General features: G+C 42.8%; 1 protein-coding gene across 1 annotated transcript; it reads right to left on the bottom strand.

The window, feature by feature from the left end:
* Positions 1-2119: 2119 nt before the first annotated feature.
* Positions 2120-13253, bottom strand: LOC110165460 (G-protein coupled receptor 26-like). The gene is made up of 3 exons (XM_055150412.1): positions 12580-13253; positions 6686-6799; positions 2120-2348 (listed from the first exon to the last, which is right to left on the bottom strand). Exons 1-3 carry the CDS (start codon positions 13251-13253, stop codon positions 2120-2122), a joined length of 1017 nt encoding a protein of 338 aa, XP_055006387.1.
* Positions 13254-13478: the final 225 nt, after the last annotated feature.

Genomic DNA, 13478 nt, shown 5'->3' with positions numbered 1-13478 from the left:
GTTTAGTCCTCCCAGTACAGTCCTGGAATCAGTCCTGGGTTTGTCCTGGGTTAGTCCTGGTTTAGTCCTGATTCAGTCCGTGGCATGTGTGGCACAAAAGTCCGGCATCTCGATCAGTGTTTCTTCTGCTCAGTAAGTAATGCCTGTGGAGTGATGACAGTAAAGTCGCGTCTGTGAATTCTTAGTCGTACTGAAGAAAGTGTAAGTGTTTCATTTCATTTCGTGATCGTAATTCTTGAAGTCGTAACGTTTCAACTTCTGATTGGATACTTCAGTTAGAAAGCTTTTAATTTGTGTGTGATTTATCGCGGGCACGGGCAGGTAACAGGTGGAAGGTTTACAAGTCCAGGCGGGTGCAGGTTTAACTTTGATTTAATCATGGGTTAATGGGCGAATGGACCCGTGCAGGACTCTGGTGCTCAATGCTCGTGTCCATGTTTAGGCGACATCTGTAAACACAGAACACGCTCGCTTCGTGATGTCATCATGTCCTCCAGTGCACATGGGGGACACTTTTGGGGCATTTAAAGTTCACACTGGAGATCACATACAAGTCACATTTAACTGGAAATGTGAACGACCTTGCAAAAAAATCTTATTTCACAAAAAAATCCGAACTGAGCATTAAGCCCTGCAGTCTGAACGTAGCCTAAGTCTGTCAGGACCCGCATCTGCAGTCAGTGTCCACCGGGTGTAAAAGTCTCCACTGAACCGAACCAGAACTAAGAACGAGAACGAGGAAAAGGTTGAAACTGACAGTGTAGGACTAAAGCCTCACTGTGGAACCTTTTAGCGAAAAATAGCCTAAAATAAAAGCTTCATTTTATTTTAGATGTTCTGATTGCTCTGAAAAACATGCGTCTTTGCTGTGAGTGGGCTCGCATCTCCACAAACCCGACTCTCATCCTGCTTGTTGTTCAGGATGGAGGGATAGAAGAAAAAGGGAGAGAGAGAGAATGAAAAAGAAGAGGAGGATGAAGAGATGAGGAAGAGAAAGGGAATATTGCGCTTTTATCTCGACTGTCATTTCTGATTTCAATGGCCATAAACGTGAAAATAAAAGTCACCGTTGAACCGAACTGGGAACTCCAAAACTCCGCTGTGCTCCTGTCTCTAAACCAGGTCTAAACCAGGTCTGAACCAGGTCTAAACCAGATCTAAACCAGGTCTAAACCAGGTCTGAACCAGGTCTAAACCAGGTCTAAACCAGGTCTAAACCAGGTCTAAACCAGGTCTGAAACCAGGATCTAAACAAGGTCTAAACCAGGTCTAAACCAGGATCTAAACCAGGTCTAAACCAGGACTAAACCAGGTCTAAACAAGTCTGAAACCAGGATTAAACCAGGACTAAACCAGGTCTAAACAAGGACTAAACCAGGTCTAAACCAGGATTAAACAAGGTCTAAACCAGGACTAAACCAGTCTAAACCAGGACTAAACCAGGTCTAAACCAGGACTAAACCAGGTCTAAACCAGGTCTAAACCAGATCTAAACTAGGTCTAAACCAGGACTAAACCAGGACTAAAACAAGTCTGAACCAGGATTAAACCAGGTCTAAACCAGGACTAAACCAGGTCTAAACCAGGACTAAACCAGGTCTAAACCAGGACTAAACCAGGTCTAAACCAGGTCTAAACCAGATCTAAACTAGGTCTAAACCAGGACTAAACCAGGACTAAAACAAGTCTGAACCAGGATTAAACCAGGTCTAAACCAGGACTAAACCAGGTCTAAACCAGGTCTAAAACCAGGACTAAACAAGGTCTAAACCAGGTCTAAACCAGGACTAAACCAGGTGTAAACAAGGTCTAAACCACCAGGACTAAACCAGGTCTAAACCAGGACTAAACCAGGTTTAAACCAGGTCTAAACCAGGTCTTGACCAGGTCTAAACCAGGATTTATTGCTCTGAAAAACATGCGTCTTTGCTGTGAGTGAGCTCGCATCTCCACAAACCCGACTCTCCTCCTGCTTGTTGTTCGGGATGGAGGGATAGAAGAAAAAGGGAGAAAGAATGAAAAGGAAGACAAGGATGATTTGATTTCACTGCCCATAAACGTGAAAATAAAAGTCACCATTGAACCGGACCCGGGCGTAAACTCCTCCACGCTCCCGTCTCTACTCGGCTGTGGGTATCCGGTTGCCGTGGTGATGGGCGGTCCTGGGCGAAGCGTGGAGGGGGCGGGGCTTGAGGAGGCGGTTGGCGAGGCGGGCGCAGGTCTGTCTGTACTGGGTCCGGAGCAGCGAGTAAACAAACGGGTCACAGGCGGCTTTACTGTAGACCAGCAGCTTACAGAGCCGCGCCCACAGAGGGGGGATGTGCACGGCCGGGAACAGCTCCACCAGCCTGGGAACAGCACAGGGGGGGGAGCATGGGGGGGTCAAAACCTAAATATAACCACTAAAACCAGGACTAAACGAGGTCTAAACTAAGACTAAACCAAGACTAAAACAGGACTAAACCAGGTCTAAACTAAGACTAAACCAAGACTAAAACAGGACTAAACCAGGTCTAAACTAAGACTAAACCAAGACTAAAACAGGACTAAACCAGGTCTAAATTAGGACTAAACCAGGACCTAAGCTTGATTGTATGGACTAAGGCCAGGACTAATTCAAGAATAAACCAGGACTAAACCAGGATTAAACAAGGTCTGAGACAGGACTAAACCAGGTCTAAACTAAGACTAAACCAAGACTAAATCAAAAACAAACCAGGTCTAAACTTTGCCTGATTGTATGGACTAAAGCCAGGTCAAACCAGACCTAATCCAGGACTAAACCAGGATTAAACAAGGTCTGAACCAGGACTAAACCATATCTAAATCAGGACCAAACAAGGTCTAAACTAGGTCTGCATCAGGTCTAAACCAGGACTAAACCAGAAATAAACCAGAACTAAACCAGGACTAAACTAGGTTTAACCAAGCCTAAACCAGGAATAAACCAGGTCTAAACAAGGACTAAACCAGAACTAAACCAGGACTAAACCAGAACTAAACTAGGTCTAAACCAGGGAGAAACAGGTCTAAACCAGGACTAAACCAGGGAGAAAACAGGTCTAAACCAGGACTAAACCAGGAATAAATCAGGATTAAACCAGGTCAAAACCAGGGCTAAACCAAGTTTAAACTAAGTCTAAATCAGGACCAAACCAGGTCTGAACTAGGACTAAACCAGGACCTAAACTCTGCCAGCCTGTACGGACTAAGAACAAGTCAAACCAGGACTAATTCAAGACTAAACAGAACTAAACCAGGGTTAAACCAGGATTAAACCAGGATTAAACCAGGTCTAAACCAGGACTAAAACCAGGACTAAACCAGGTCTAAACCAGGATTAAACTTTTTTTTTTTTTTTTAGATTAGATATTTTTTAATTTCAAATTTAGAAAAACGTGTGCTTTTGCATCTCCACAAACCCGACTCTTATCTAGCTCGGCGGCGGGTTTGTTTCCATGGAAATTAAAAGCGAGCAGAAAGTTACAAGGTGATGCTTTAAAAGAATCACCATGCCAACAGACAAGTAGGTGACAGTTTTACAGGTCAGATCTGTGGAGAGGTAAACAATAAGAATCCAATAAACAAAATAATGTTAAAGTTTTTGAATCATGACCAAGACATTTACAGGAACATTTTAGCGAGTTTATTCAAAAACATAAAAATTTTTCATCAATATTGTCCGTCCCTGCGACACAAAACACTCTCAGCCTGTACTCAGCTCTCTGGGACAAACATAATCCCATCATTTGTGACTTTATTGGCCATAAACGTGAAAATAAAAGTCAGAGTCATTAGTGAATGAATCTGTCCCATAATCCACAGAACGACACCTGAGCCTGAACCTGAACCACCACCTCCGCCTCCTCTGTGTTTATAAACCAAACAATCCTCTTAAAACCACTTCACATGATTAACCCGGACTAAACCCGGACTAAACCAGGACTAAACCAGGACTAAACCAGGACTAAACCAGGACTAAACCAGGACTAAACCAGGACTAAACCAGGACTAAACCAGGACTAAACCAGGACTAAACAAGGTCTATACCTGGACTAAAACAGGACTAAACCAGGACTAAACCCGGACTAAACCAGGACTAAACCAGGACTAAACCTGGACTAAAACAGGACTAAACCAGGACTAAACAAGGACTATACCAGGACTAAAACAGGACTAAACCAGGACTAAACCAGGACTAAACAAGGTCTAAACCAGGACTAAACAAGGACCTAAACCAGGTCTAAACCAGGACTAAACCAGGACTAAACAAGGTCTAAACCAGGTCTAAACCAGGACTAAACCAGGACTAAACAAGGTCTATACCAGGACTAAACCAGGACTAAACCAGGACTAAACCAGGACTAAACCAGGACTAAACCAGGACTAAACCAGGACTAAACCAGGACTAAACCAGGACTAAACCAGGACTAAACCAGGACTAAACCAGGACTAAACCAGGACTAAACCAGGACTAAACAGGACTAAACCTGGACTAAAACAGGACTAAACCAGGACTAAACCAGGACTAAAACAGGACTAAACCAGGACTAAACCAGGACTAAACCAGGACTAAACCAGGACTAAACCAGGACTAAACTATACCAGGACTAAAACTAGGACTAAACCAGGACTAAACCAGGACTAAACCAGGACTAAACTAAACAGGACTAAACCTGGACTAAAAACAGGACTAAACCAGGACTAAACCAGGACTATAACCAGGACTAAAACAGGACTAAACCAGGACTAAAACAGGACTAAACCAGGACTAAACAAGGTCTAAACCAGGACTAAAACAAGGCCTAAACCAGGTCTAAACCAGGTCTAAACCAGGACTAAACAAGGTCTAAACCAGGTCTAAACCAGGACTAAACCAGGACTAAACAAGGTCTAAACCAGGACTAAACCAGGTGTAAACAAGGTCTAAACCAGGACTAAACCAGGACAAAACAAGGCCTAAACCAGGTCTAAACCAGGTCTAAACCAGGACTAAACAAGGTCTAAACCAGGTCTAAACAAGGCCTAAACCAGGTCTAAACCAGGTCTAAACCAGGTCTAAACCAGGACTAAACCAGGACTAAACAAGGTCTAAACCAGGTCTAAACCAGGACTAAACCAGCGAGAAACAAGGACTAAACCAGGACTAAACTAGGACTAAGCCAGTACTAAACCAGGACTAAACCAGGACAAAACAAGGTCTAAACCAGGTGTCAGCAAGGTCTAAACCAGGTCTAAACCAGGACTAAACCAGGACTAAACAAGGTCTAAACCAGGTCTAAACCAGGACTAAACCAGGACTAAACAAGGTCTAAACCAGGTCTAAACCAGGACTAAACCAGGTCTAAACCAGGTCTAAACCAGGACTAAACCAGGACTAGACCAGGACCTAAACTCTGCCATATATGAGCGGGAACAACACACTTGCAAAGCCTCCACCAGAAAAGTTTCATAGTGCACCTTTAAACAAGCTTGAATATTACATATTTGGTCCTGTCACCCTGCCCCTGTCACTCTGCTCCTGTCACTCTGATCCTGTCACCCTGCTCTCTGTCCCCTGCCCCTGTCGCCCTGCCCCTGTCGCCCTGCCCCTGTCGCCCTGCCCCTGTCACCCTGCCCTGTCACCCTGCCCCTGTCGCCCTGCCCCTGTCGCCCTGCCCCTGTCGCCCTGCTCCTGTCTCTCTCTGGCTGTGAGCCCAGGTCAGGTCACAGCAGGAGGAGTTGGTTATCACAGAGTCAGCTCCTTTAACTCAGCCCAGACTTAGAGGAGACCACAGACCAGGACCATAGACCTGACCACAGACCAGGACCACAGACCTGGACCACAGACCAGGACCACAGACCTGGACCACAGACCAGGACCACAGACCAGACCACAGACCAGGACCACAGACCAGGACCACAGACCAGGACCACAGACCAGGACCACAGACCTGGACCACAGACCTGGACCACAGACCTGGACCACAGACCAGGACCACATGACCTGGACCACAGACCTGGACCACAGACCTGGACCACAGACCAGGACCACAGACCCAGACCTCAGGGAGAAACCAGGACTAAACCAGAACTAAACTAGGGCTAAAGCAGGGCTAAACAAGGAGTAAAACAAGGCCTTAACCAGGGAGAAACCAGGTCTGAACCACGACTAAACCAGGACTAAATTAGGACTAAACCAGGTAAAAACCAGGACTAAACCAGGACTAAATTAGGACCAAACCAGAGAGAAACTAGGACTATACCAAGTCTAAACCAGGACTAAACCAGGTCTAAACCAGGATTCTACTAGGCAGAAACCAGGACAAAAATCAGGACAAAAACCAGAACTACACCAGGAGCAAATCTAGGTCTAAATCAGGACTAAAAGAGGTCTAAACCAGGACTAAACCAGGACTAAACCAGGTCTAAACCAGGACTAAACCAGGACTAAACCAGGTCTAAACCAGGTCTAAACCAGGACTAAACCAGGACTAAACCAGGACTAAACCAGGTCTAAACCAGGACTAAACCAGGAGCTAAACCACTACAGAGTGAGGTAAGAGTGAGGCGTTTCTTGTTGTGTTCAACTGGCTCCACTTTCTTCTCCTTCAGCCAATTAATCAACTAACGCCTAAAGTACTACAGCCCTAAGTAGCAGTAGTAGTAGTAGCAGTAATAGTAATAATAGTAGTATTTGTAGTACCTGGTGATGACGTATGGAGTAAAACAGATCATGAAGGTCCCGATGAAGGTGCTGATCTTGTTGGTGGCTCTTTGTCTCCTCCTCCTCTGCTCCTCCAGACATCGCTCACGCACACTGTACAAAAACACAACACATGTACTACTGACGAAGTACTACAACATATTTACTCTTTATTACTGACAGAGTACTACAACATATTTACTCTTTACTACTGACAGAGTACTACAACATATTTACTCTTTAATACTGACAAAGTACTACAACATATTTACCCTTTACTAGGGCTGAGTATCATTCAGAAGTTGCTGATATGATACATACCTACTTAGGCCGTGACACGATACATAATTCGATACATAGGCCGTGACACGATACGTAATTCGATACATAGGCCGTTACATACATAGGCCGTGACACGATACATAACTCGATACATAGGCCGTGACACGATGACACGATACATAACTCGATACATAGGCCGTGATACATAACGATACATAACTCGATACATAGGCCGTGACACGATACTTAGGCCGTGACACGATACATAACTCGATACATAGGCCGTGATACGACGATACATACATAACTCGATACATAGGCCGTGACACGATACATAGTACACTCGATACATAGGCCGTGACACGATACATAACTCGACATAGGCGACACGATACATAGGGCCGTGACACGATACATAACTCGATACATAGGCCGTGACACGATACATAACTCGATACATAGGCCATGACGCGATACATAACTCGATACATAGGCCGTGACACGATACATAACTCGATACATAGATACATAGGCCGTGACACGATACATAACTCGATACATAGGCCGTGACACGATACATAACTCGATACATAGGCCGTGACACGATACATAACTCGATACATAACTCGATACATAGGCCATGACACGATACGTAACTCGATACATAGGCGATACATAAGATACATAGGCCATGACACGATACATAACTACATAGGCCGTGACACAATACTTAGGCCGTGATACATACATAACTCGATACAGTGAGCTTTCGATTTGATACGATTCAATCGATTTCAAATCGATTCGATATGTTTCAATAAAAAATAAAACCTAACTTAACGGAGTTTTAAATCTGATGTTTGTTGGATTTGATGTCAATAATGAATACAAGTAAAAGCTACAAAAGTGTTGATATTTTCACTGTTTTGATGAGTAAAATTTGTGTTTTTCAAATTAACTTTTGCATAAACTTAGTGGACTTTTAGTAACACAGCCATGATTTAGCCTTTTTTACATTGAACCGTATCAAACTGATGTGAAATATATCATATCAATTCATATTGAATCGAAAGTGCACTGTATCGAAAAGTGTATTCTACTGTGGTCTATCAACAACTTCTTAATGATACCTGGCCCTAGTTTTGGGGCGACGGAAGGTGGGAGAAGTCCTGATTTTCCTCTTCGTCTGGCGGTGAACACCTTTGAGCTCAGCCTTTTTGGCCTTCAGAGCCTTTGACTTGGCCTCAGTCTTGGCAGGAGGAGCTTCCTTCTTCACCTTCGATGCCATTTTGAGAACGGAAGACTAGCCGAGATTTCCACTAACTCATGACTGTGACACTAAAAGTCTTTGTTAAACCACTTCTTGTGTAAAATTCACAAGAAACACAAACTTTTTTTTTTTTTTTTTTAAATTAGACCAGACAGGTCAAAACCGGACTAAACCGAACTAAGACAAAACAAGGACATAACCAGAGGTGAACCAGGACTAAACTAGAACTAAACCAAGATTAAACCAGGACTAAATCAGGACTGAAAGAGGACTAACCCAGAACTAAACCAGGACTAAACCAGAACTAAATCAGGACTAAACTACGAGTGAACCAGAGCTAAACCAGAACTGAACCCGGAATGAACCAAGAGTTAAACTAGGACTAAATCAGAACTAAACCAAAACTAAACCAGGACTAAATCAGGATTAAACCAGAACTAACTCAGAACTAAACCAGGACTAAACTGGGACTAATCCAGGACTAAACCAAGACTGAACCAGTACTACACCAGGACTAAACCAGATCTAAACCAGAACTAAACCAGGGCTAATCTAGAACTAAACCAGTACTATACCAGGACTAAACCAGGACTAACCCAGGACTGAACCAGGATTAAATCAAGGGGTAACTAGGACTAAACCAGAACAAAACCAGAACTAAATCAGGATTAAATAAAGACTAAACCAGAACTAACCCATAACTAAACCAGAACAAAACAAGGACTAAATCAGGATTAAATCAAGACTTAACCAGAACTAAATCAGAGCTAACCCAGAACTAAACCAGGACTAAACCAAGACTGAACCAGAACTAAATCAGATCTAAACCAGAACTAAACCAGGGCTAAATTAGAACTAAACCAGTACTATACCAGGACTAAACCAGGACCAACCAGAACAAAACCAGGACTAAATCAGTGCCAAACTAGAAAAGCAGTCAGAGAGCGCAGACCTCCGCCAAGGACTACCCCCATTTTTTATATAAATTGCGATAAAATCAGTCTTCTGGATCAGATCCAGATCAGCCTTTGGAATATGAAAGAGGATCCCGTTGTCCATCCCTGAGTCAAATTTCATGGGGTTTGGTCAATAATTAACTGAGATATTGAGAAACAAAATTTTTTGGCCCCATTTACCACAATGTTAACTAAAATTTCAAAGTGATCCAGAATCCAGGATTTCTTCCGGATCACCCCCAAAATGAAATCAGTTCTTCCTTTTTACATTTCCAACAAATCCTGAAAATTTCATCAAAATCGGTCCATAACTTTTTGAGTTATGTTGCTAACAGACAAACAAACAAACAAACAAACAAACAGACAAACGCCAGCAAAAACATAACCTCCTTGGCGGAGGTAACCAGAACTAAACCAAGACTAAACCAGAACTAAACCAGAAGTAAACCAGGACTAAACCAGGATTAAACCAGGTCTAAACTACAACTAAACCAGAACTAACCCAGAACTAACCCAGAACTAAACCAGAACTAAACCAGGACTAAACCAGGACTAAATCAGGAGTAAAAATGATTATAAAACTGAGTGAAATTCCCTCAGTCTTTCCTGTCGTGTTCACAGACTTTAATGTTGTGATCAGAGGATTGTGCCGGGCCCTCTGGAGACCTCGTTCCTCCGGAGACTCTGGTTTGGGGAATATTTTTGTAATATTTGTGGAGTGTATTTGAGCCGATGTTTAATTTGAAGTTTTGTTTCTTATCACGTAGATTTGAGTTCTACATTTCCTCAGTAGATCTCTGTCCTCGGGGACCAGCCTCCAGTCCACCTTTTACTCTTTATCTCATTCTTGTCATTTTTTACATTATCATTGCGTTTCCTTCCTGCTTTCTAAGGTTCAGTCCTGCTTGTTTCCATGGAGATGTCATTGCTCTGCCTGGAATGTTCCGCAGTGTGACATTAAACAGATCTATTTTACTATATTTACTCGATTACAGGTGGTTTTAGAACTCAAAAATACCTAGAAAAACAGACATTCGGACTGTGAGCGGGGGTCGTCTCTCCACAGACCTGACCTGTAACTTGGTCTGGTTTGGTCTCCATGACGACAAAGCAATAACGTCTCCATGGAGAAAAGCATTTGACGGACCCTACATGAGAAAAGTTACACAGTCGTTCCAGGTCACATCTGCAACAACAACTGTACTTTTAGAAAACGTTCTTATCGTATCCCAAATATTTTATTTATTTATTTATTTTTTAAGATCAGGTAAGTCAAAACCAGACTAAACCGAACCAAGACAAAACCAGGACTAAACCAGGACTAAACCAAGCAATATTTGTCAACTTGGAGTAAATGTAATAATATTGTTTTGTAAGTCTCAAGTAAGTCTCAAGTCTTCGAGTCTCAAGTCACTGGCCCATAACTCCAAGTCAAGTCCAAGTCGTCTGCTTTGAGCTTCAAGTCATGTCAAGTCTGTCAAATATAGTTTATGTTTTTGCAATTTATATATTTTTAAACTAAACAGTACTTAGAAAGTCACAGTATATTTATATATGAGTATTTATACAAGAAATGCTTTTTTTTTTTCTTTTTAAATGTCTTGTCAAGATCTTAGTGTGAATCATTATGGTCAGAACAGAAAGAATTCAGATGTAAAAGTGCTAAATATCAGTTTTATTGGTCATGTGTCTGCACTGAGGTGGAAGGATCATGTTCTGTGTGGTTCCTTCTGTTTTACTGTATTGTACCAGAGGTGGGACTTGCAAGTCATGACTTGGACTCGACTTGAGACTTGACTTGATAAAAAGGACTAAGACTTGGGACTCGACTTGGACTTGAGCCCTTCACCTTGAGAAGACTTGATGCTTCTCCTAAAAAAATATGTTTTTATAAAATACTTTTGTCTTTACAGTTGATAAATGCAGTGACTAATTTTACATTAACAAACTGGAACATGTCCCTCCCACTTCTGTTTGTTACTTTGGATGAAACTATGATACTCAAAAGTACTACAGTAATATACAGTACAATACAGTAAAACAGAGGAAACTACACAGAACATGATCCTTCCATTTCAGTGCAGACGACATGACAAAATAACTGTTATTTAACACTTTTACATCTGAATTCTTTCTGTTCTGATGGTAATGATTCACACTCTTGACAAGACATTTAAAAAGAAAAAAATTGCATTTCTTATATAAATACTTTTATATAAATACTCATATATAAATATACCATGACTTTTTAAGAACAATTTAGTTTAAAAATTATATAAATTGCAAAAATATAAACTATATTTGACAGACTTGACATGACTTGAAGCTCAAAGCAGACGACTTGGACTTTTGGGCCAGTGACTTGAGACTCGACTTGGACTTGCCTGTATTTGACTTGGGACTTGACTCAGACTTGAGGTCGAAGACTTGAGACTTACTTGAGACTCGCAAAACAACAACTTGGTCCCTCCTCAGTCAATCAATATTGTGATTTAAAGTTATAACAAAGATCCAGAAGTGTCATAGATTATAACTACAGAAAAGACAAAAGCACAATAGATCTTTTTTTTTTTTTTTTTTTAATGTAAAAAAAATAAAATAAAACAAATTCAATGTTGGACACGATAAGAACGTTTTCTAAAAGTACAGTTGTTGTTGCAGATGTGACCTGGAGCGATTGTGTAACTTTTCTCATGTAGGGTCCGTCCAACGCTTTTCTCCATGGAGACGTTATTGCTTTGTCGTCGTGGAGACCAAACCAGATCAAGTTACAGGTCAGATCTGTGGAGAGGTGACCCCGCTCACAGTCAGAACGTCTGTCTTTCTAGGTATTTTGATCTTTAAAACTAAATGTAAAGTGGATCTGTTTAATGTCTTACATAATGTCAAAATGACTTGAAGCTCAAAGCAGACGCCTTGGATTTGACTTGGACTTGCCTGTATTTGACTTGTCTCAGACTTGAGGTCAAAGACTTGAGACTTACTTGAGACTTGCAAAACAACTACTTGGTCCCACCTCTGTATATTACTGTATTGCACTTTATATACTGTATTGTACTGTGTATTACTGCAGTACTTTTGAGGATACCACATCACAGTACTTCAGTTACATCCAAAGTAACAAACAGAAGTGAAAGGGACATGTTCCAGTTTGTTCTTTTAAAATGAAACGCCGCATTTATCAAGTGGAAAGATAAAAATATTTTCTAAAAACTAAAATTTCAAAAATTTTTAAGAGAAGCATCAAGTCACAGGCCTCAAGTCCAAGCCGAGTCCCGAGTCTTAGTCAGTTTTATCAAGTCAAGTCTCAACTCCTAAAAACAGTGCCTCAAGTCTGACTCGAGTCCAGGTCCCAGTCTCTGTGAAACCCCGAGTCTGGTCTTTACCTGGGGTGAATGTCCACGAGCAGCACGAGCGTCTGCATGGTGATCACGTCGATCCTCTTGCAGTGAAACCGCGCCACTTTCAGCACTTTGAGGTACGTCACGCACAGCACCACGCACGAGAGCAGGAACGTGCACGCGTGGAACAGCACCGTGAACGCCACCAGCTGCGACCGGCCGCTGACGTGCGCCCTGGGGCTCACCAACGTGCACGAGGCGAACACCCGGTGATACCCGACCAGCGAGAGGCACGAGGCGGCCGCGGAGAAGCTCGCGGAGTGGGTCCACGTGTAGCCGAGCACGAGCAGCGCGTCTCGGTGTCGCATTCTGGAGTGATACCGTAACGGGAAGACCACCGCGATCCACCGGTCGATGCTCAGCGCTGCCATGCTCAACATAGAATTCGTGCTCAGAAACGTCTCCAGGAACCCCACGGCTTGGCACAGCGCGTCGCCCCCCGGCTGCGTTTCGCTCATGACCCCCACGAGCGTCAGGGGCATGTTGGAGACGGTGAGGAGCACGTTGCAAAAGGTTAAGTTGAGCGTAAAAAGTCCCGGCGCTTGTTTGCGGATCTCCGGGTTGTACAAAAAGCAAACGAAAACCAAAATGTTGGACAGTAAACTCACTACGATGACTACGACCATGAATGCGCAAACCAGTACCTCCGCAATGTCCATCATGTGCCGCAAAAGCACGCTCAGATCCCGTTACTTTTCATGTCCGGCGTTTTGGTTCCATCATGTTAACGCGTTTGGAAGCTACTGCGCTCTTCCTTCTATACGCATCTCCAACAAAATCTCCCTCTCCCGCTACTTTTAATCTCCCAAACTGTTCCAAAACAAGAAAAACGCATTAGACTCGTGAAGCTGCTTTCTTGGTACTCAAAAAAAGCAATTCCTCCT

Source organism: Boleophthalmus pectinirostris, unplaced genomic scaffold, assembly GCF_026225935.1.
Source record: "Boleophthalmus pectinirostris isolate CB_2022bp ecotype Guang Dong unplaced genomic scaffold, ASM2622593v1 HiC_scaffold_14, whole genome shotgun sequence".
Classification (NCBI taxonomy): domain Eukaryota; kingdom Metazoa; phylum Chordata; class Actinopteri; order Gobiiformes; family Gobiidae; genus Boleophthalmus; species Boleophthalmus pectinirostris.
The sequence above is the reverse complement of the archived record's forward strand: the minus strand, read 5'-3'. Positions and strand labels throughout refer to the sequence as shown.